At 45.3% G+C, this 25,449-nt stretch overlaps 1 protein-coding gene and 1 long non-coding RNA gene across 6 annotated transcripts in view; one reads left to right on the forward strand and one right to left on the reverse strand.

Moving 5' to 3' along the window:
• The window catches only part of LOC118207882 (TOX high mobility group box family member 2-like), a 131,945-nt gene that overhangs the window by 65,905 nt on the left and 40,591 nt on the right, over nt 1-25,449 (forward strand). For all 5 annotated transcript variants that reach the window (XM_035382041.1, XM_035382043.1, XM_035382042.1 and 2 more), the window contains exon 3: nt 22,122-22,367. In XM_035382041.1, the coding sequence (XP_035237932.1) occupies nt 22,122-22,367 (246 nt within the window). The remainder of the gene's footprint in view (nt 1-22,121; nt 22,368-25,449) is intronic.
• The window catches only part of LOC118207883, a 137,309-nt gene that overhangs the window by 54,414 nt on the left and 57,446 nt on the right, over nt 1-25,449 (reverse strand). The window lies entirely within an intron of this gene.

Below are 25,449 nucleotides of genomic sequence, written 5' to 3' on the forward strand. Positions count from 1 at the left end.
TCAACTGTAGTGTCTTTAGTTTAGTTTACCCCATCTCCTTTTGTGGCTGGTTAAATGTCTTCCGGCTTGTTTTGCTTCAGATGGAGGTGTGCCAGAATGAAGACTACGTCAGCCTCCTGTTGCACTGTTAGTAGCTAGTATTTGTCATTATTATAATCTGGTAGCTGACTGGAAGGACAAACAATAAGTCTACTCTTGGAAGACCTAGCAAGAAGGCTACATTATAATAGTCGCGCGATGGTGGCTTCACATTGCAACTAGTGATGTCCATCACGCTTGTTATTTCCGCTTATCGGAATCTATCAGGATCTTCAAATTTGGCTAGAGCTTGTCCGGCAGGTTCAGATCGGGCTTCGATGGGCTCTGGGTTCTTTTCCAGCCCGATGCAGATCCTGTTAGTACCTCCAGGTGTCCCCTGAAGGGCAGTTCCTCTGCCCACCAGTTGTTTAGACTGTCTCTATGAGCAGCATTGGTTGCTGAGGGGCATGATTAATGCTGTCATCTAGCCGTCTTTATCGCTGCCCGCATGGCAGACATGCTGCTCTAGGACCCCCACACGCCCTCCTGTTGTGAAAAAAAGCTGGTCATTACCTAAGCCTGGCTGGTTTAATTACATCCTCTTACAGATTGGAATCACAGACACCAAAGGAGCAACTAAGGTGAACTAAGAGCCTGAGAGACAGTCATTAGATGTATGTGTTTTGCTCCCCTGGATTCATTTTTTTGTACCTTTTTTTTTTTACAGCAAATTTCTTTTTCACAAAATGTTTTTCTTATTTTTTTTTTCTAGTTTGACTTATTTCCTTTTTTGGCATGAATGGAAATGACCGGGGGTTTCTTTCCCCGAATCGGGTGAGCGGGTCAGTTTTCTGGTGGGCCGACCGCCTGCCGTCACTGCCTGGGACTGAAAGGAACGAGCCGATGCTCACGGATAGGTCAGCCGTCTGAAGCGGGTTCGTCAGGGTTAACCATCAGCCTTGCGATCGGTGGGATCGGTGGGGGTGGGGCTCTTCTGTTGAGAATGCGGAAGTGGGCGTTTTATTCGAGGGGAGATGGGAGATTTTTTTCACAGCTGGGACGGAACACATGGTCCAACATATGGTTGTGTTTGAGCTCCAGGATTTGCTGAAAATGTGTTATACAGTAAGGGAAGTTGCCAACTCCCCCCTGTCCCCCCATTTTTTGTTAATACCAGCATATGCACCCCCACCCCCCACCCCCGCCCACTCAAACCAGCACGTCAATGCACATTTTGGATTTTTAGCTGTGCCGTTTGGCTGCAGGGGCGCACCAGCTCTGGACTGGTCAGGTGTTGGGAACTTCTGTTAGAATAACAGCTTTGGTAAGGAGATGATCACAGAGAAGCTGGAGATTCTGGCCTCTCAATAGAATAATGGCAAAACGGATTTTCAGAGGGTCATACCAAAGCACTGTATCCGTGCGGAGGACTGCTTGGCAGAACACGGTATGATTCTGTGGGAACTTTGATTCAGGGGATCAAGGCTACGGCTCGTTACCATGTGCACGCTCAAGCTCGCATTTGCTGTAGCCAGTCTGGGCCAAGCGCGTGTGTGTGTGTGTGTGTGTGTGTCTGCTTCCTCACAACGTTTTCATTGCTTCCAGCCACAGATGAGCTTGTGATGTGCCTCAAGTATTGATAAATTGACAGTTTCTTAAAGGATTTTCTCTCCAGCTAAAGAACAAAAGGCATTGCAGATAGGTCACATTTTGGACTAGTATAGAGCAGAGTGCAGGCCTGGTGTGATTCCTTTGAATATGTTAACTTTCTTGTAGTTTGTAGTTCTTACGAAACTTCTTGAGTGTAGCGGTTGCGATATCTCAGAGAAATAACTTACTAGAACTGCAAAGTGCCCTTTTTCACCGAACATTAACTCCTTGTGTAATGCCCCCTTTTTAAGGGGCAAGCCTGCAACTGGCATACCAAAAATAAAATGGTTGCTATTCTTGTACCCTTTTGACAACAGGCATAATCCTGGTCCCTTCTGAAAGGTAACCCTTGGGAGTTTGTTTACTCTCTTACTACATTGGTAACTTTTAGTTCTTGAGGCATTAAGTGTGTAGCTTGTAGGTGGGCTAATTTTGTTTCAGCGAGTCTACACAAGCTGGGATAATTACATACCTGTGTACACAGGACTTTAGCCTGTAGCAAAGCGCACAACAATGACGATTCCTTCAGAGAACTGTAAAGTAAAGAATGGACATTCTATTGATGTTTCTCACATTTTTGGGACTAAAAATTACTATGGACTTTGGTCATTGGATCCTTGCTGTGAGGATACCGACTTTACCATGATTTGTGTTGTCTGTGGATTTCCAAAACTGGAATATCCAGGGATACTGTAGTTGGGCTAAATTACAGAGGCTATAATATATATTATAGTATGTGATCTACACAAGGTCTGGATCTTACTTTTTCACAGAAGTGGATTTTCATTTGTTCCTTCATGTTTAAATTCTGGTGCAGCTGCTCTTAGTCACAAGTGAAATTAAAATATACACTGTCTATTAGACATAGCCTTGTTTTATAAATGAAATTACAATAGTGAAGATTAATAGTGATTGTGTTTAATAGAGGCTGCAGAGTAGTGCTTATTAGATGGACCTTTGTTCTGTCGGTATTGGCTAAACCTTGTAAAGTGAGATTGAAATTCTCATTTGAATTTTATATGCGAATGAACTTTGATCTTTTTTCTTTCTGCGAGCGTACATTCTGTCCTTTTGATTATTATTTTCAACCAGTTTTCCTGAAGACAGTCTGCTAAATAATGATCCAACAGAATGATTTATAGGGGAAGGGATATGATTTATAAAAATTTACATCACAGGCATCTTCTTTCCCTCGGTAAGCAGGAAGCAGTAAATATAGTGAGATAAATGTGTCTGGGACAAGGTCCAAAGTTTTTTCAGAAAGGAGAAAAATCATGCTTTGAGGTATAGTGCAGGCCCTTATACAGCTTAAAGTATTTGAAATGGTGAAACTGTTCACTGTTGCTGTTATGTTGATTCCATTACTGATGCACTAATTGGCTTACAAATTGAGCCAATTGCGATGTGATTGCTGCCTAGGCGCTCAGATGTGCATCTTGTGTTTGGCGCACGCATTGGCTTGGCTTCAGCATAAACCACAAATACAGCCTGTTTCCCAGAGTGGCTCTCCTGTACGTGTTTCTCCTTATAAATAATAAAAGTTAAAAAATGGCTCTAAAACACAGACATGTTGACTTGCGCTCACAAACAGAATGGTGGCCATCTTGGGTTCTGTTGCATGATGGGAAATGGTGTTTCATTACAATGTGGTAAGGTTCAATGTGATCCAAATGAATACTCCCAGTAGCTGCAAGCTTCAGGCCATTGCCTTGAGGCCTCTCTGCTGGAAATAGTGCGGCTGGCTGGCGAGCGGCACTCGCTAACGTCTGCGCGCGTGTTTAGCTGCTTCCCCGCGCCCCGCGCCCCGCTGTGGGGTGGGGCGCAGGCCTCAGGCTGAAGGCCAGCGAGCCAGGTGGGCTGATCTGCGTTATCGGCCGTGACGGCTGAGCTTGTTTAACTCCGAAAGCCGGTGGTGTGGGAGGACCGCTGGTGCGCAGGCAGGCGGCGATCGATACGGGCAGCGTACGCCGACAGGAAGCATCGTCGATACCGGCTGCACCGCCCGCACGTGCGCGCTGCTGAGAGGTCGGGAGCTCACGCAAACCATCCCACTGCAGTAGGCAACAAACCCCTCCCCCCCCGGCGCCCTCCCCCACAGCCGGGACAAGAGAGACATTAGCGCCCGCGGCTGGGGTGCTGGGAAACACCCCACGCGTGCCAACAGCGTTTGTGGGCGGGGTTTTGCGCCGAGCCCTCAACGGTTTCCACCGATCCACCAGCGAGCGGTGGTGAGGAGGGGGGGCGGAGTTGCTCTTGTCAGGCCCACACACGCTGCCTTTCAGCTCAGAATAACTCCACCCCAACCCCCCCCCCCCCACCCGCCCTCCACGAGACCCCTTTCCTTTTCTGCGTGCCCCTGCCAGAGTGAGGATGTGGGGCCGCCAACCACAGGAGGGACATAAAGAACTCAGGAGGGGTTTGCGCTAAATTAAGCCGCTAATAAAGCAGCTTGAATCTTTTCAGTTATCCTCCTTTTTTAAAAATCCAGAAGAGAATCCAGAGGGTCATTTTTATTTCACAGGGTTTTTTTTCTGTAAGGTGGTTTTCTGTTTGTATTAGTATTTGATACAGCACTTCTGATGATTCCAGACAAAAAAAAAAGATATCGACATCCGTGTGTTGCAGTCGTATTCTTTTTGTCCGTTTTGAAGAGCCAGCGTGGCTAACGGACGAATCGAGACCTTCGGTATTCCCACGCGATATTCCCACACGGTATTCCCACACAATATTCCCACACGATATTCCCACATGGTATTCCCACACAGTATTTCCACACGGTATTCCCGTATGGTATTCCCACACAGTATTCCCACACGGTATTCCCGCATGGTATTCCCACGTGCTGTTCCCTGGTGTCCCGCCCTCTCCTCGGCCCGGCCCGGGGACGCTGGGGCGTGTAACACGCCGGGGTCAGCCTCAGGCGGGGCCGGGGCAAGTCTCGGGTCTGCGGCGATCATTAGCGTGCCCCCCCAGCTCCCCCCACCCCCCCACCCCCCCCGGCAACCCTCGCCGTTCCCGGCCTGCCCCGGCGATGACCCCCAGCGGCCGTCGCGAGCGAGGCGGAGAACCCGCGGCGTGAAAGCGATTAACCCGGGTTAACCCCCGGTCCCCGGGAGGCCCAAATTACCCCCCGTTTGTAGCGCGACTTGACCGTATCGGGCGATTAATTAGAAATACCATCGCCGGAGTAATCGTGATTGACTCCTCCGGGCAGCCGGAGTCGATTCGGTCTCTGGGCGAAACGCTCGGCTGTAACGACGCCCGGGACAAAATCAATAAATTAGGAGGCCGTGGCTTTCTGTCACGCGTTACACGGGATAGCCCTGATTCAGCGGGGGAGATAAAACACCGGCGAACGGCGTAAATGATAGCGGCTAACGCCGCCTTAAATTAATTATCCCTTTCGCTGCGGGTTCAATTGGGCCCTACATCAAGGTCCTCCCTTAGTTTAAAGCGTTCGGCTTCACCTGTCTGCTCAGATCAGCCCGAGAGACGCAGACGAGAGAGAAGCATCAAGTAAACCGTGATGATAACAATAATTCTGAAAACGTCACACATGCAGGCCCACTCAGTAGGGTGGCAAGGAGAGGAACGTGAGTGCATTCACAAAGACATTCGACCCACCAGAGCACAGTTTCAGGAACATTATGGAACGATCTTCTCATGGAAGCCAGCGATTGGATATTCCACACTGGCAGGACAGGGCGTGCCGTCACCTCCGCTGCTATGACAAGGCTCTGCCGATTCCTGCAGCCCTACGGCAGACCGTCTATCGCTCTGGTGTCTCCTAATAGAGCCCGCCAAGGCCAGGCAGCGTGCCACCGCTGGATATTCCTAAAGCTTTACTTTCAGGGGTGGGCCACAAAGCCAGGTACTGCATTACGGCCACGGGGGCTTTTATTTAAAAAATGGCTGTAAACCGAAGCAGATTTCAGCTTCTGCGCCCTGTCAATAGGTTTGCTTCCTACCGCAGTCTCGCATTGCAGGAAATGCGCGAAGCTGGCCGGTTCAAACACCTGTCCCCGAAGTCAGAAATCAGGCCCTTGATGGAGAGCGACAAGCCGTGATTTAGCGTGTACCGCTTGCGCAAACACCGCCACACCGGAACGGGGGGTGGGGGGGGGGGGGCTCGTTCTGCCTGTTTGCTTTTAACGGGTCAGCAGTGGCCGCTCCAGACCCAGATCGCTACAGTCGTAAGCCGTCCCACCTGCACTGCTAATGACTCAACTGAAGTAATTATCTCACGCGTGCAGTTTCAGCTGTCAATCACCTGCACGGCCCGGGATTGGCCGTGGGAAACGGCCACTACCGTGATCGGTAATTACTTACAATGTAAAAAAAAAAAATGACAACAACAACAGAATCTTCCATCTCCAGCTGCTCTTTAACTGCCAGGCTGCAGATATGAGTTTCTTTTGAAATGCAAACTGGGAAGGGAGCCTTGAATGCAGCCGTGCGCCCCCAGGAGAAATCAAACCTCCCCGGAGGCCAGCGGAGACCGAACTCCCCCCGCGAACCGGAGCCTTCAGTGAAAAAACCCCCCGTTCACTAACGCTGAGTGACAGGCCGGCTCCTTTACCCGTGACTCACCGAATGAAACAACCGGACCCATCTGCTTCCCATCAGCCGGGGCCCTGGGCCTCCACTCAGCCAGACCGCCACGTGATTGGTGCTTTGAGTTTGAGTGACTTATTAAAGCGAGCGTCGCGTCTGCCGGGTCACATGGTTTGTTCACATGGTATGACACTTAAAATGGACACTTGGACAATGTAGGGAACTTTGTTGTGGGGCTCTGGAACAGGCTACAGTTGTCTGGTTGTGCACGAGGTCTACTGTGACTGACAGGAACATGCTCTGACTGGACCTTGAATACATTCACTGATTAAAGACCAGAAGTGGCTTTGTGTGCATAATGTATGCGTGTGCATGTGTGTTTGTGTGCGCACGTGTTTGTGCGTGTGATGCATGTGCGTGGGTGTGCATGTGTGTGTGCGTGTACATGTGCGTGTGTGTGTGCGTGTGATACGTGTGGGAGTGTATGCGTGTGCCATGTGCGTGTGTGCGCATGTGATGTGCGTGTATGTGTGTACCCGCATGAGATGTGTGTGCGTGTGATGCATGTGTGTGTGTGTGATGCATGTGTGTGTGCGAGTGCAGGTAAATTCCTGTCGTTTTAGGTATCTTGCTTGCTTTTTCCCCTGCTGGTTTTCATTACAGTGGAGTTTCATGGATCCGATTTACCACTTTCTCCTGCTGCTAGATTGGGCTCATTTTGTTGAGGTAGACAGATCTCTCTCTCTCTGTCTCTCTCTCTCTCTCTCTCTTTACCCGTTCTCTCTGTCTCTGTCCATCAGATGCAGTACATATGAAAAGAAACACACAAGCATTGGTCAGAGCTGCAGTGGCCTGTTAACAGTAATAACATCAAGCGTGATTTACCTCATCTACACAATAAAAACCAGGGGTTCAAATCCCTGATGTTATCTGCAGTCTCTCACCAGTTGTGTTAAATGCCCACACACACACACACACACACACACACACACACAGGCACACACACACACACACAGGCACATACACACACACACACACACACACACACACACACACACACACACACAGGACGAGGTGGCACCGAATAGTGAATGGAAGCGACTGTCCCCTGCTCCTCAGCAGTGGAAGTGTAGTCACTGAACGCTGGTCTCCGCGGAACAGGAGAGTAACAACACTGCCCTTCGCTCACATTAGCATTCCCGTACACGCTTCCACAGATCAGTGCGTCTTCCTGTTGGGGGAATCCGTGACCCTGTGAATACACGCCTGTTTACACTGCGCCTCGACTCAACGAACTACTTTATTCTGGGTTCAGTAACCTCACCAGTGCCACATGTAACACTGCACCCCCAAACCCATCTGCTGCTTGAAGTGCTGCAATCTCATTGTGTTGTAGGCTTATGCACTGAGTACTGCTACGGTAGTTGCAATGATAGTAGTGGCTGTCCATTTTAAGACGTTCAAGAGTTTGATTCCTGGGACAGTGTGACTGGACACACCGATCACACAGTCCTGTTTTTACATCACCTTGTAACCTTGGTGCCCGTTAGACCCAGAGAAAACACACCCAGGGGATTTGTTTGAAATGCAAACGCCATCTTGACACAAACACAAAAAAGAATGAAGTTTCAGGAGTCACCGATGGGAATAAATACGAAATAAATTGCTTATCCCAATGTCGATGGAATTCTGTGGCTGTTTCTCCATATATAGGTCAGTTTATGCCAGGCAATAAGTCCAATTACAATCCTCAGCTGAAATGACAGTCCCCCCCCCCCCCACCCCCACCCCCCCGACTCCAGTGCCATCTCCACGGTTACGAGCTACGCACGGTTATATAACCTGAGCGTTTGCGGCCATGTTTTTCTCCTCTCTCGCACCACACCGTCTCCCTCTCTCTCTCTCTCTCTCTCTCTCTCTCTCTTTCGCAATGCCATTACGGACAGAGTGCCCAGCACGCTCTGCGGGATCCATTTATTTCCCATAGATAAGGAGAATGGAGGGAGAAGGAGGAAGTACGGCAAAAAACCTACGCACGATTCATTTCGTAAGCTGAGGCCGCCCCCCAGCCCCCCTCCTCCCTCCTCCCTCCTCCCTCCCCCACCCCCGCCCAAGGTCCTGGCTGACACGCCCCAGCACCCCTCGGAGTAGGCCGGGTGCATTAACACGCCATTAAGTAATAACTGTAGCGCTGCTCGCAGAGTAAACGTTTACTTAATCCAGATTGATTTATGCCCTATTTACGTCTGCCTCGCTTCACGTCCAACCTAAAAGGAAATTTCCCGACCGTCCAAAGGCCTCTTTTATTTGTTTCCACACCCCCCCCCCACCACATCCCCCCTCCCCCCGTCCTTTTTTTCTGCTGGCTGTTCTTTCGTTTGAGACGTTCGCACCCTATTGTCCTTTCCGCCCCAGCGTACCGCGATGGCGGCGCGTCAACGTCCTCTTTACGTCGCATCGCGGCGCCATTAGGCTACGAGGGGACGGCTCGGGGCGGGACTCGCGCGTGATTGGATGAACCCTCTCGATGATGCGTGGGGGGGGTGGGGGGGTGGGCGGGACCCGCGGTGCCGCCACGTGCCGTTCCAGATTACTCGCTCAGCGCCAGCTGCCTCTTTGCAAAACGCATTAGAGCGCCGCTCAGAGCTCTTATAGCCCCGGGGTAAACACAAATTACATCATTCTTGTCAGCCAATCAAATGAGGGCGACCCCGGCGACCCCGGAATGAGTCAGGCCTGGGATGATATACGACGTGGCTCAGAGGCCCTGATTTTAATCTGAGGTGACGTCTGATCAGATGAAGGTGACCCCTGACCTCCTTCAGGAGTGAAGTGCGCGTAGAGTGACTGAGAGAGAGAGAGACGGGCTGAGGAAAGGAGAGAGTAAGACTGAGGTGGAGGACGAGAGAGAGACACGTGGGGAGCGAGAGAGTCTGACACAGGGAGAGCAAGAGACAGCAAGAGAGAGAGAAAGTCTGACACAGGGAGAGCGAGAGAGCAAGAGAGAGAGAGAGAAAGTCTGACACAGGGAGAGTGAGAGAAAGTCTGACACAGGGAGAGCGAGAGAGAGCAAGAGAGAGAGAGAAAGTCTGACACAGGGAGAGCGAGAGAGCAAGAGAGAGGCTGACACAGTTCGAGAGACAGAGCCATTTTTAGGAGCACAGAAAGATGCTGCTCTGTTGATTCAGGCACATGGAGAGAGGGCCCTGTCTCGAAATTGAGGTTTGAAATGCTCATAATATTTATGCAGAGGCACACAGTGGTGTGAAGCACAGGGCAGACCCCTTAATGAACGCTGCGATGCTTCTCCTCCTCTCACAGTCCTGTGATGTGTACCAATGATTTAAACACGGTCCAACCCCCCCCCCCCCACACACCTCCTAGAACGGGACATTTTTGGCCCTGCAGATCTCCACAGGGAAAGATTCCAGCTCCAGCCTGATGAGGCACAGCAGATATTCCAAAAAATATTCACATATTCCGAGTTTGAATCCTTCACTCCTGTGAATCCGGAATTAAAGGTAAACGGCGCAGTAATTCACGTGGTGGCCTGGCAGTAATCCAGCATCTCAGCAGTAGCTTTCCTCTCCATTGATCTGACTTCAGAGCACAGCCGAGAGTAACATCGCTTCACCGAGAGGGGAGGCTGGGAACGTACCGCCACAGACCAAGCGTCGGGTCCTGAAAACATCGTCAGTCGATCGGACGCCCGGCGACAGAGTTCCGTGATGTCATTTCGCTCGGCTGAGTGCACTGGAATGCGCAGTTGTAATGTGCTGAATGCATTCAGATGGTTAGATCAGAGCTGTGTTTCAACGTCCCCTTGGATGCGCTGTTCCTGCAGAGTGTGTGACTGTTCAAGGGGTGTGGCTGGAAAAAACATTTATTTTTTTATGCTAAATATCCCTTTTGTTTACTCTTATTGTATCTACGGGCCACTCAAATGGCACATTTCACTACTGAGTGACTCATTGTGTTACGTGCACTGTGTGTTTTCTTAACCTTAACCTTAAAGCAAATTTCTCATCTAGATTGACTGCCTGACGGATTGATTGATGGTCTAGGATATTACACATGGTGAGAGCGTGCACATATTAGTGAGTCTCCCCTTGCTCCGCGGGTACGTGGGCATACATGCCCACGCTTCTTTGATGATATTTTTATTTTAACACAGACCTACCACTGTTAAAAAAATTACCTGACTTTTAGATTTAATAATACTATTCCACAGTCAGCATTTCACTGTGAAATGAGTGGTTCCCTGGATTTTACAGTAATATTTCACAATGCAGTCAGAATATTACTGGGAAATCAATGCAGGCTAGGCAATAATGCTGCAAAATATGGTGAAATTGGAATTTAACTGGACCATGCAGCATTATGGGATATGGCGGCTGTGGTTGAAAACTAGTGAAGCAGCACTGACAGCAAACTCGGGAGTCGACTACCAGACAGATACAGTCAGTATAAAGCAGTATTTTAAGTTTTATTTCAGTGTCCATATAGGTTTACTAATAGTGGTTTCCCCTTTATGACTGTTATATGTATAGCTATATTTTTCAGTCTTGTAACTTGTATGGTTGTGCTTTCACTTGTTTGGCTTTGTAGCTGGAGTGTGTTGTGTCAGATTGTGGAGGTAACTGCTAAGGTTAACTGCGTGTTAGGCTAGCTAAAATCATAAAGTAAATGAATGGATTAGCAAATTAATTATCTTTTAGGTCAATTAATTTGCAATAAGTTTGCATACGACTTAGCTTTGTAAGCACCCGATATCTGATATTAAAGTGCTAACATAAAACAATTTGGGAAGCAGGCACCGCATGATTTAATGTTATTTTGTACTGAAATTATTAGCCAACTTGTCAGTTCAACTGAGCGTTTTAAAACAATGTGTCTGAGGAGCCATGTTTATCAAGCTGTGTTGTTGTGTGATAAAATAAATGTGACGTCAGTCTCTCTTGGCTTTCCGTAATTTTCTTTGTTGTCGAAGGAAAGAGGCATTATTGCGTGTACCTAATGCGAAAATGTCTTCGAAGCTGAAGGCTTTTGTCTTATGCATTTTGTTTACAGGTGCTTCTTGGGCATCAACCCAGAGAGTTTGTGCTTTTCTGAGAAATCCAGTTGATTTCGAGTGGATTTTGAGTGTAGACATAATTTTCTGACTGGACTGTGTACCGTGATTACACTGGAGGTTTTATAGCTGCATAGTTGTTTATTCACTCCCTCTCCACCTTAGCTGAGGTGTGGTGAGCGTTCTGGTGCAAAATGGCTGCCGTTCATCACCCAGCTGGGTGTTAGACATTTGTGGTGGTTGAGAGGAGTCCCCCCCCTTCAGTGTATAGCACTGAGTGTCTGGAAAAGTGCTATATAAATCTAGTCCATCCATTAATATGTAACCAGCTTATTCCTGGTCAGGGTCCCGGGGCAGGCAGGAAGTGTTATATAAATGCAGTGTTTCATGAATTCATTCATTCATCAGAGGCTTTTAAATTGTTGTTTTTCCATTGTTGTTGAAAATCTTTACTGAAGGTTTCGGTGTTATTGCACTTGTAATTTACATTTAAAACGGATGTTTACATCGTTTTACATAATAAAAATATAAAAAAAGAAATTTTTGATAAATTTGTCAAGGTTTTCCAATGAAATTAAATTTTGGTAACAAAAAAATACCTTAATATGTAAAATGGATATTATCTTTGTTCTTATTTTAATTTACCCGATTACACTAACTATTTTTTACTGTAAATGTTACTGGCTACTGAGTTGCATTACATTTGCAGTTAATATGTGAAAATGCAGGTGATTACTGTAATTTAGAAACAGCTGATTACTGTAATTCTTCAGTAGCATGCCGCTATATCACAGTAATCCATGGTTGCTTACTGTGAAATCGCAGTATATGGTTGTCATTTGATTGTAATTTACTGTGAATATGATACAGTAAAATACTATCGGTTGGTTAACAGTAAATCATGTGAAGCTTAATGTAGAGGTACCGCAACTAGTAGCCAGTATTCTACTGTAAATATTTTCAGTCCGTTTTTTACGGCGGACTTCTTATCGCAGTACGCTTGCATTCAGGTCTGGAAGTGAGCAAGGGCGGTTCACAACCTCTTGTCGAAACAACCGCACTCAGGTCAGAGCTCCTGGTACTGTTGGCTGGTTACGCTGAGGTTAATTGAATCATTTAACAGTAGGCTAAAAGAACGCGTGACATTACTGTATGTGTCTGCCAAGTAGCTGCTGTATCCAAAGGTGAGTTATATTCAGCCTGCTCTCCTTTTTTTACAGCTGGGCAGCTGCTGCTGTGCCTCAGGTTAACTTCTGTCCGTGAGGCCTGAGATTTGAGCCAGCAACCCTATATTATCCTGTCCCAGTCCCCATTTCACCCTTCTTAAGCACTTCACTGGGCAATCTGTCAAACTACAGTGGCTCTATATTGACAGTATTATATGGAAATACTGTATATTTTCTGCCCTTGTGTTGGATTGTAGTATTATTCATTATTCATTATTAATGAATTATGCTTAGTAATTGTGCCTTTCACAATTTCAAGTGCTCTACAGTGAGGGAAGTTCACTTCAACCTGCTCCAATGTCTTTTTTTTTTTTTTTTTAAACATACCTGTTTTCACCCTTTTAACAGAAGTGAGTGTCAGAATTTGACTGGTCTACAGGGCACTGTTTACCAAATGACTTGTACACATTACACATGTAATGCTGGGTCTAAATATCAGCACTGGTGTATAATAAAAAAAAGAAACAATGTCATGCACAGCATCTTTATATGACGATAAATGTAATTGGTGCACCGAAGCCACAGATCATATATTCACATTTTCATGTGTGTACCTCACCTGACGAAGGCCTCCCTGGTCAAAATGCTGAGTCTCTTTGTGGTGCATATAGCTGCCTGTCAGGAAGAACAGACTGTGGGATATTTTCCCCCTTTTATCTACTGACTCCAGCTTGAACATTAGGCCCGCACTTCAACTCACAGAGAGAATGGAAGGTCAGCTTATCACATTAGGGGGGTTCGGGTTTCCCAAATTTGCAAATAGCATGAAAGGGTATAAATAATGCAAGCCTCGTTCGCTGGAAGGATGAGAACGTGACTTGAGGCGCAGGGTCGCTGTAACAGGAGATCACCTGTCAGAGCCAATCCTGAGGGGGGCTTTGTGATTGGCCCGTCTCTCCTGACGCGATTTGGCATAAAGAGGGGAGGTTCAGATGCCTATCGCAGGCTACTTCAGGGGTTTTGGGAGTCGGAGAATTTATGCCATTAAGGCAACGTAGTTAGAGGAATGCTGAATCAGAGTTACATGTAGAGGGAAATGTATTAGCAAACAGTTCTGGCGCTGCTGTGGATACTGAAATGAAGTGTGCTTTGGGTCCAGGGGAATGTGTAGCGTTTAGGACTGAAGGTTTGCCAGCAAATGAGATGACGTGCTCTCTAGCAACTTGAGGAGTCTTGCACATCAGAGTATCACATTTCCTCAGTATAACTGGACTTATAAGTAATATTTTATCTGCAATATTTTGCAGGAGATCATTTTACCAATATTTAGGTAAGATGAAGCGCTGATATGGGCTAATGTTGAAAATATTTTATAATGCCATTTATGACGAATACAAAACTTTGGGTTTTGATAGGCTTACAGTATATAAAACCTGCATTTCATGCCAAGTCTCTGGTCTTAATCTCTTAATCTTAATCTAGCTGTATATTATTCTGAAACCTACACTAGGATATCGTTAAAATCGTTCAAGCGACTTGTTTTCTTTTGTTTGTCAAAAGGAAAAGACACTGCTAGTCACAAATCCAAATCCTGTTTGTATAATTTCAGATAAATTTGAGTTTTCAGGTAAAAGTGGCACAGGGGAGGAAGGAGAGAGATGAGGGACAATGGTATTTATTAATTTTAACTCTGTTAAATCTGACGGAATATGCAGCCACATTTCCATGTGTTTCCATGTGTTCTATCTCCAAATGTAGGGGTGGGGGCCAACTGCTAAAATCACAGTTTCTGAGAGATCTGGAGTCCTACACAATCACCACTCGTGCCTGTCTGGGATGGGGAATGGAGAACTGTCTGCAAGGCCCCCATGCTAAAACTCCTTAAACACCCCCGTCCCCCACCCACCCAACCTAAAGTCAACACTGTAGGAGGAGGGCTCACAGTTTGGTCTTTAGGGTAATTTATGTAGGGTCATGCACTTGGTTAGGAATGTCACACACACGAACGGGCGAGGCACCCAGTGTCTGGCTTAGATAAACTATGAAAACATGAAGCAGAGGGAAAACATCTGAAAACCGTGGTCTGGGCAGGGCCTCAATCTTAACCAGGCCCCTTCGGTCAACAGATAAGTGAAAATTAGCCATGATGCTAATCTATCACTGTCCACAGTGCTGCATTTCGCCTCATGTTATACATTAGCACGTTGCCTTAGCACCGACATGCGCGCAGTGAGAATTTGCGGTTCCTTTCGCTAGCCGTACCGCTGAAGTGCACGACTGAGCCCCCCTCATGGTACGATCCATACAGCCGTTGATGCCAGGGTCGTGTGGATCACGGCATCTAATGCCCTCAAATCGTCCGGCTGTTATTTTCCATCATCAGGAGAGAAATACTAAAAAAAAAGTTAAGCTTAGACGGACGAAAGCGCCTTGAACTCTCCGCAACGCCGTTTTAAAGAAGACTTAAAGCGGAATAATCAGCACGCGCTTATTTTCCATTCTGCTACATTCGCGGTGCGGATTTAAGGGTCTGAGTAGTTTTGATATTTATATTACACTTTAAGGCATTATTGAATATGAGAACGTTGTATTTCCTTGCATGGAAGCCAAGGTCATGGCTGATTGAAATATAATAAAAGTGTAGACATCTGCTCCATTGCTGAGGAAAGTTCAATCTATTTTAATGCAACTGCGCTGTACACTCTGATGAATCTGGCAGAAGTACCCTTGTGGTTCAATTACAGTAAATCAAAACTGTATTCCCATTACCATAGCTTTAATGAGGACAGAAGGAGGGCAGAGAACAATGAGGTTTCACTTCACTTGTTTTGTTTTTTTTTTCAGTTTCCAACTCAATGGAGTTGGATCTTAAAGCCAATGACATATGCAAAAAAAAAAAAGAGAAATGAATTGTGGGATGTTTGTGAGCATGTGTGTGCGCGAGTACGCGTGTGTGTCATGTGATTACACTGGCTTCTGGGTCCCCATATCAGGCAAGACAACATAGGCTGCATATCTTTCATTATTTAGCATGATACATTTTTTTTTTTTTTTAATTTCATGAAATTGAATTGAAAATCAGAACTCATATTGTCTATGAGAGTTGTCTATAATTGTAAAAGCTTCTTCCATAGTGGGAAAGCGAGATGCAGATTTGCATTGAGGGCTTAATCGTGGGTTGTGGCAGCACTTGCATTGTTCAGCTGTGGATGACGGCAGGTATGTTGGGATATTGATTTGATTATGGATGCCACTTATTGACAGACTCTTTGCTGGCATCACATACATATTTGAGCCTTTATGGTACAACCTTAGCACAAATATGTGGGAACTCATCACACAATTTCCTCCCAGTTATCAAAAACATTTTAACATTGAGGTATTCTAATTCCTGTAGTTGTGGTGGTCGATTGCTGTAAATTACTGCCACCCCATACACACACAACACACATACACATACACACGTACACATTTAATTGTAAGTATGTGCACTTATTTTTAACTAAATCACGTGTTTTTGGAGCCCTGATAGAGAAACATATTCTTTTCTGGACCCAGCTCAGTCTACAATAATGTCACACTCTGCTTTTCATGGTTGGCAGAGCTCAATGTGGACATTAATGGGTTCAAGGAGGAGCAGAAATCACTATGCACTGTACAGATTATTGGGATCAGATTGTTGGGATTAAAGATCATGGGTTCTAATCCCGCTTGAACAACAGCAGCTACTCCAGGCGATAAATCCACCACCCAACTCAACATATTAGATCTCCAGACTTCACCTCTTTGTTGTGTTACCATCAAGGTCAGCTTAAAACCCCTTACATGGTTCCAATTTGCAGAGTGTTACCTTTAAGAGGACTTGATCTGAGTTCGGTATTAGGAACCCATTCTCCAATGAGGATGATCATCACTCAGCCAGCTGGGTCACTCTTCTGTAAATTCTTGCTAAGACAATCTTAAGACCAGCTTAGAAATGTCAAGCAGGGCTGAGCTGGTGTACCAGCCTAGTCAAGTTAGGATGAGGTGGTGTACCAGTCTAGTCAAGTTAGGATGAGCTGGTGTACCAGCCTAGTCAAGTTAGGATGAGCTGTTCTACCAACTACCAAGCTACCATGTTTCACAAACCCTGCTCTAGCTACCAGCTCCAGCTGGGCACCAACTACCAACTACCAAGCTACTGTGTTTCACAAACCTAGTTCTCGCTGGAAATGCTGGTCAGCAGCCACCAACATTAATTATTGTTTTTTTTTCCAGCAGGTCAATAAACTACCGCCAAACCTTCTTTTCTGGCCGGAACTGTCCGTCTGCATTTCGGGAAGAGCAGTTTAATTCATTTCGTCTGGCCTTTTGCTCCGGCTAATCCCTCAAACGAGGCTGAGCCGTCCTTCCTCCCGTCGAGTGCCCTCGACGGACGCGGCCTCTTCCGGCGGCGGCTCGGCGCACGCCGCGTTCATGACTGCGGACGGGCCTCCTTTACATTCCCGCTCGCGCCGAACGCTCGAGTGATCTTGATAACGCTCTGATCACGGTAATGTTTTAAAGCACAGGATTCTCTAAATCAGACACCCTCAAGAGCCGGTCTCAGAAAACCAGTTCAGATAAGAATGGGTTATTTCACTCGGAACTAATCTTACACTTGATGATCTCGCTGATGAAATGGCTGAAGTGATCTTTAAACTTTCGGGGGCGGCGAAGCCTACATGGCCGGTTATTTGTTTTCTTTAAAGGGGAATTACTCTTTAAAACACACATGGGCTTATTTTATTTCTAATTTTCTTCTAATGAATGTGTTGACCTTCATTTTTCGATTAGAATTTCGTTTTGTTAACATTTTACGATGTTTTGTTGCTTACCTTTACAAATTCAGAAAGTAGACCTGGGCAGCATATCATTGCGCGACTTCAACGCTATGCTTTTCTTCGAAGAAGAAGAAAAAACCGGAAACCGTACTATCTGGACTTGCGCAAAAAAAAAAAAATAGGTCCTTGTTTCTAACGTTAGACATAACGAAATAACTAATCGAAAAATGAAGGTCGACACATTCATTAGAAGGACAATATAAACAAAATAAGCCCATATGTGTTTGAAAGTGCAATTCCCCTTTACGTGTGCTTTTTTAAAATGTGTTTTAATGAATGAATGAACAGATTAATTTGTTCATTAATTAATAATGCATCCGGATTGGGACCTTTTTTATAACTGTATTTCTGCCTTGTGGTGGTGTTTTATTTAATTTATTTTTTTGCATAGAATGGCTTTAAAATAGAGGAGCTTGGTGGCTGATCCCACACAGTGTCTTACAGTAAAGTTAAATGGAGGAGAAGCATGTGGTACAAGAACATTATATCCTGCCCAACAAAGGCTGCTGTAGGTGATTCATTTAAGCTAGGAACTCTGGATCTTGTTTTTGTTCCAATGCTCTTCATAAGACGTACAGGGCCCTGTAACATTCAAATGCTGCTGCCTGTTTCAAGGTGTGTTTATTTACAACCTCTCTTTGATGATTATGCAGGAGACTTGTATTTGCTGAGCTTGGTGGAGGAATTGAATCAATGCATAATCGCATGAACACAGTTACAGCTTCCAATAATGCCAAGGCATTGTGGGACCTGTTCGGGGGAACTTCGCTGTAGAATCTGTTCGAGAAATATGCTCGGCTGAATGCATTTCAACAGATGCTAAGCGGCAATAGAAATGCTCACGTCTGCAACATCGAGCTAGCTGTTGCACTGTCGTCGGAGATAGCGGTTATGATTAAAGAGGCAGGGCCTTTAAATGGCCACACACATCCGAAAACCATGACAAATGCGCATTTCATTTATTTCATGACTAAGCATCACATTCTGCTATTCCAGTGCCAGGCAAGAATGTATTGCCTGCATTGTACCTGCTAATAAAATCACATTGTTACAAAAAATAGCTTGGAGATTTGAATTTCCCAGAGGAGACAGCCAGGGACCCCCTTCACACAATGCTTCTAGTGTTTACAACAGACAATTTAGTTTCCTTCCAACAATTATGAGGGAAATTGAATCTCAGGAAATGTTCATTTTCTCGTCCATTAGACCAAACAATAACAGATCCTTGAAAAGTTTAAAAAAAGCCACAATCTAGAAAATTAATCTTCACTATTTCAGACTGCAGACGCAAAGCAAATCAAACGGGACCAATTGAGTTTTCCATTTGTGCTAATGTGCAGGGCTGCTGCAAACAGACATGTAAGCTTTTTTTCTGAGCTCTACTTTTAAAATTAAATTTTCCTACTCTCTTTTTCTACATCTTTTTTTTTAGGTAATTTTCAAATTGATTCCTTTTAGGCGTATAATATAAAATAATAATTCATTTCAGTGGCTGTAGAAATGTAATTTCCTCCTGCTTGCATTATATTTGTTTTTCATCCTTTGTTTTTTAAAAGGAGTCAATAACACATTAGGTGCTGTGTTTATCACCGCAGAGTAGTTCCCACAGCACAGTAGTTGTGTGTACATCACACAGAGTTCCCACAGCACAGTAGTTGTGTGTACATCACACAGAGTTCCCACAGCACCGTAGTTGTATGTTTATCATAGAGTCCCCACAGCACAGTAGTCCCCACTATGGAAAGTCTGGCAGAGAGCGTATGCTCTCCTAAATCCAAAACTGGCCTGCAAATACGATTTGGCAAAAACGAATTTGGTAGAAAGAAAAAAAAAGAGTATGAAAAAATGGGATTTTATGAAAACAACTAAATTCTTCTTGGCAGAAGTAGCCTTCTGTTGGCATTAATGAGATAAGGCTCGGTCGATCTAAAGCTTGTTCCCTCTCTCCTTTTCCCTCCCCTATACACCCCCCCCCCCCCCCCCCCCCCCCCCCCCCCACACCCCCCTTGTAACTTCAAAAAGAAAACCCTGGCTCTTTATGAAGAATACTGGCATTGAATTATGGAATTTAATTTTGTATAATTCAGTCTTTCTTAAAATGCATTATATATTATTTGAGCATTAGCAACTGAACAACCATTAATGGCAAACCAATATCCCAGATGGTCCTTTGCGACGCTAGTCAAAAAAACCACCAGAACACACCGTTGAAATACATATTTATAAGACCAGCATGCTGCTCATTCCCGTTTTAATCTTTTACAGATAGCAGCGTTGAACGGTAAAGTATTTCCATTTAATAACGGTCAGTTGCGCATCGTGAAATGTTCCTTGTATTGGATTTTACAGCTATGAAACAAAGGGGGGGAAAGTGCCTTTCTTTCTATTCCGTTTCTCTCGGCTGTTTATGTGCTAAAAGTATTTGTTTGCAAGATAAATGGTTGTCCTGGTGAGGAGGATGACAGCCTACATGAAGATGATATTGAATTGATTTCTGAAATGTTGCAGAACGAGCTGCTTGATATATACCGCGAGACATGAATCATAAAAATTCTATTAAAAAGCTCCTGAATAGCTGACAGTGGAATATTATTTGTGATGATTAATTTGACTCAGTCATTATGAATGGAGTGAAGTCAGATTGCTTCTGACGAAATTGCTTTTCGCTCTCTCTGTTGAATACCTCCAGTATGCATTTTGAAAGCACAAAATCATATTTCTCATGGCAAACCCTTGTGCCGAGATGGCTGTGGGTGATAGCTAATAGAAACCATATTTAGTGTGTCCTCCTTTTTAGAGAATTTCATAGGATGCTTTGTTACAGCAGATGAATTTTCAATTTCTTTATTGTTGATTTTTTTTTAAATCAGGCATTTTTAAGTGTATTGTGTAATTTTAGACTGAACACCTACAGTGAGCTCACCCAATGCATGCTGGGATAGGCTCCAGTACCGCCCGTGTGCCTGACCAGGAATAAGCGGGTATATAATGGATGGAGGGATGGATGGATGGGTCGACAGTGAGCTCCGTGATGTTTGGGACGAAGACCTTTTTTTCTTCTGGATTTGGCTACTAATGTAAAATTACTCCATAATTTTACATTAGTAGTCAAACAGTTCTTGTGTGGTTGAAGTGCACATTCTCAGCTTATATTACAGTATTTGTATACAATTTGGTCTCACAATGTAGAAATGACAGCACTTTTTATACATAGTACCCCCCCTCCCCATTTAAAGTCAACATAATGTTTGGGACAAATGGCTTCACAGGTGTTTCTGCTTAGTCAGGTGTGTTCCATTGCTTTCTTAGCGCAGGTATAAGCGAGCTTTGAGCATCTAGTCTTGATTCTAGGCTTTTGATCGCCTTTGGGGTCTGTTATTGGCATGAACACCAGAATTACGCCAGTGAAAGTCAAGGAACCCATTTTGAGAAATAAGAGGAAAACAGTCAGGAAACACATGCCAGTCTGCAGGCTCACCAAAATCAACTGGTCACTATGGAGCTCACTGTATATAGCGTGCATGTCACCATGTCTATCATGCATATTATACTGCATATCCACAGTCTCTTGCAGTGATTCCCCTTTAAGTCGTATATGCACGCCGTACTGTACGTGAGTGACGAAGCCCCGCCCGCGATACGGTAAATCATTAATGCACCGAGGGAGAGGCTCCGGCTCTCCTCTCTGTCGCAGGCTGGGTTTTTTTGGTTAATTGCCCCCGCTTTCTCCGCTGCGCCGCTCCTGACATTACGATGCCCGGAGGGGAAAGTGAAAGTGCAGAAGTCTAAAGAGCTGCTTTTCCCTCAGGCAAGGCATCCAAAAGCAAATATCTGAGCTAAAATTTGCGAGCGGACCGGCTCATTTCATTCAGAACTTATTATTATTATTATTATTATTATTATTATTATTATTATTATTATTATTATTATTATATAATCTCTATTATAATATCTGTCAAAACGTAACTCTGCATTCGAAACTGTGTTTTCTCCCCTCAAAATGACATTTTGCAACCAAGTCACACACACAAGCCAGCAAATGAAAAGACAAAATGAATGCCAATTACACGGTGGTGTGATAATTGAAAGAGACTATTATGAAAATCCTAAGGTATCCGTATGCTTTTGCTTTTTCACTGTTGTAATGCACAGCTTGTGCACAGCAGCCAGTTGTTCCAAATTATTATTTTTGTGCCTCAATTAGAAAAAGAACAGAAACAGTGAGATTGTTTGTGCTGTTTTTTCCCCCTCCAAATTACAGCGCTGTAGGAATGTAAAACAAAATGTAAATTTAAAACAAAATTTTAAAAGAGAGAAATATACTGAGAGAGAAGTAAAAATACAAAAACAAAAAATAAAAGAAATCATTCTTTGTCCAGTTTCTGCAATTGACCAGGCCAGACAATTTCATTTATGTCACAAGATATTTTTTTTTCCGCGGCCTGGCAGTGGGGGAAATATCTTCTGTCATGACGGAGCCAGTATATCCCAACATGCCCCCTCCATTGCCTGGAGTAGGGGAATACTGTTGTGGGGGTTGTGGTTGCATATCTTCTGCTGAAAAACCACAAAAACTCCTCTGCTGGGTTAAGGAAAGGTGAATAAGGATACAAAAATTAAAAAATTTTACACAAATTAAAAATGTGTTTATGAGGTATGATTTAGACATGTGTATACATCTGTTTAAACGGGTCAATTGTAAGGCACATGTTATTACTGGGGTATTGAGTGTATCTGCCTCCCTGAAGTACAGAGTTATTCATCCTCTGAACCTTTCTTCCATTCCCTCTGTCCTTCCAGAACTACACGGGTCAGAGCGGCGGCAGCGGAGGCGGCGACGAGGACTACGAGATCCCGCCCATAACGCCCCCCAACCACCCGGACCCCTCCCTGCTGCACCTGATGGACCCCGAGACGGGCTACCTCTGCCACTCCCTGCCCCACAACGGCCTGATCAACCCCTACTCGTACCCGGAGCTGCCCGCCATCATGATGTCCAACATGCTGGGTCAGGAGGGCCACCTGCTGTCGGGGCAGATGCACTCGGTGAGTCCCGCTGGGTTATCCTGCTCGCGTACGTCCTCGCGAATCGTCGCGGTCGCGGCAGCCAGCCGTGTCTGCGATTCGCCCCCCCCCCGAAATCCTTCAAAATGATTGGCCAAAGGTAACAAAGTCAAAAACGCTAGCAGGAGTCCAAAAAAACTGCTCAAATGAAGGAGGGTGGGGTGGGAAAAAAACCCATTAGACGTCATCTGCCCTGGCACCGGCCCGCTCTGTTTCTGACAGTCTGGGAAATGAGATACCATGGCAGGCACAGGGCCCACGGTATGATGCGCTTCCCTCAGCCTGGTCCATCGCGCTGACTGCTGAAGAAGAAAGAGCACTGCAGGGGGAGAAGGCCCATGGGGGCGAGCTCAAAGGGACAGGGGGACACAGGTCTAGTCCCAGGGAGCTGCAGGCTTGAGTCCTGGGTGGGGCAATGCTTTGCAGGGACGGATCCAGTATTAGTCTTGCTGGGTGAGCGATGACATCAGCAGAATAAACTGATATAGGTGTTGATTTCCCCGTTGGCTGCCATAGTTGGTGCCTGCAGTTCCATGAGCAGCTCCAGGTATCCACTCTGTTATTGTAATGACAGAATGAGGCAGCAGGCTTTAAAACGGGTCACTGGCTGGTCTCCTGATTTAACACCGCTCTTTAACAGTTGAGGGAACCACCAGAAGACCCTGAGCTTGACCAGACTTGAGGCAGTGCGAGATGCTCTCCAGACAGCGTATGGCAGTCAGGAGCATGGCTGGGGTGAACGGCCTGTTCATCATCACATGCTGCTTCCTTATCATTAGGGCCCTACCAAATTCACTGAAACCTTTAGTCAAGTTCACGGATGCGGATTCTGTTCCATTTTCATGGAACTTATAAAAACAAGACATTTCACGGCAATGATTTTAATCGTATAGTCGCTTCACGAAACCCCATTCGAAGCAAGGTTAATACCACAGCAAGCTGACCTCAGTGGTTAAATGTCAGCATGGAGCATCCTGCGACAGTGCTACGCATCGTACCCTGTCGCTGAGATGACAAGTCTGCATGACCTGTCTGTATTCTGACACGGCCCTCTCTGCGTCCACAGAGCTGGTTGGGATTGACAGGCAGCATCACGCTGGTTTAGCAAGGTGTGGGAGACAGGCTTCAGTCAGTTCACAAAACGTTAGCATTGGCTGTAGTGTCTACTTCCTGTGCAACGTGTTTGTGGAGCGGTAACTCCAGCCTACAGTTTTTGTAAAATCTGAGAATGGCAGCAGTGAATGCGCCAAAATCCCCCGTCAAAATTACAGATTGAGCTGGGTCAAAAATGCGCTTGGGCTTTTAAGAAATTCAATCTGTTCTGCGTTACATTGCCACTTTACTCGTGTTGGTTGCGGTAATACAGTCTGAGCCATTTAGCTCGGCATTGTCTGAGCGGGTTTCGTGCACGTGTGTTTCAGCCCAAAAGAGCAGGTGCGCACCCCTGTCGGAGGCTTTGTGGATTAACACGTCGAGATTCAAACCAAGTGATCGACTCCATCAGATTATGGGCATTTATGGAAACGAATCAGACTCCCTCATTCAGCTGAGAACCAGACAGGAGACTGGACAGTTTCTGTGTTCAGGGAGCCAGTGTCAGCTCCTGTTAGATGAAGTCTGCATAAAACTCCTTATGAGCTGTGAGGTACTGTACAGCCTGAAACCACAAGTTCCATCTTGTGATAACTGCTTCAGGTGGAAGTGCTATTTTCCCCACTGTGTTCTCTGTCATTTCTGCAATGCTTTGCCAATAGAAGATTTTGTGATTGGGACAGCGCTTGAAGACTTTTTTGATGTTGCTCTTATCGACTCGATGGCTGCTCTCCACAGCTCACTAACCAGAGAAATAATGTTTGCGTTACAAGTGATATGAACCCAATTCAGCATAAGGCCCAGGAGTACAGATTTGAATGCCTTTGTCATATTGTCACATTGCCAGTAATGGAAGCAGATACGTTGCTAAAGTCTGCATCATAATTTTGTTACAGTTTTAATCATGGCTTGTGAAACGGTGCTGTAGTTTACAGCATGCTAGTAAACACAGTCGGCCAGAACTGCAAACGTCATCCTGAATAGGCTCGTCTGATTGGTTGGAAGAACTTCCCCACCAAAGCATTAGCGTTAGCCTATTAGCACAACTGCAAGTCGTGCTTTACATATTTGTGAACCCATTCTCCATATTTGCGACTCCAGTCTACATGTTTGCGACTTGCATTTTACATATTTGCGAATCCATTCTGCGTATTTGTTAAACCATTTACATATTAGTAAAACCCCATTTACAGATTTGTGAAGCCATTTACATGTTTGCGAAACTGCTTACATATTTGTGAAACCCCATTTGCAAATTTGTGAAACCATTTGCGTATTTGTGACTTTTGCTACAAAAATACCTCCGTGCTTGGCTGCATCTCTCCGCAGTTCGGCTGTGGAAGCCCTCTTTTTCTAAAATGAATTTCACTTTCCGGGTGCCGCTGAATCGTGATCTACCGAGACAGTGCAACTGCTCCGAAATAACTTTCCGCCACCAGCGCGTAGATTAATATTTCCAAACTCGCATGCTCTGTCGGCTCTTGCAGTTTTTTTTTTTTTTTGGTAGTATTTTTGCAAGCTCTCTTGAACGTTAGGCTACTTAGAGGCACCCACAGGTGTTGTGTTGTGCTGCTGTGCATGCGTGATCGATGAGCTACTTCCAAAAATGATTATAGGGAACACCTCTGATGCTCGTATCAAATCAATCAATATCTTAGACACACAAAAGCTGTTATTTGTTCAATCACATCAGCACAGCACATGGGAGAAGCCGAATTTCATGGGAAGAAACTGATTTCACAGTTCGTGACGTGATTTTCACGGCCGTGAATTTGGTAGGGCCGTACTTATCATGTCTATCATCCACATACTGAAGCTGATTACATAAACAAACATAACATGCATGCGTAGCACGGGTGAAAAATAATAATAGCAATGAGGTAAAGTAATGCTGCTTTGGCTCATTGATCAATTGTGTGTGTGTGCGTGTCTGTGCGTGTGTGTGAGACAGAGTATGTGTAAGTATAAAGCA

The sequence above is a fragment of the Anguilla anguilla genome, chromosome 11, assembly GCF_013347855.1.
Source record: "Anguilla anguilla isolate fAngAng1 chromosome 11, fAngAng1.pri, whole genome shotgun sequence".
NCBI classification, from domain to species: Eukaryota; Metazoa; Chordata; class Actinopteri; order Anguilliformes; family Anguillidae; genus Anguilla; species Anguilla anguilla.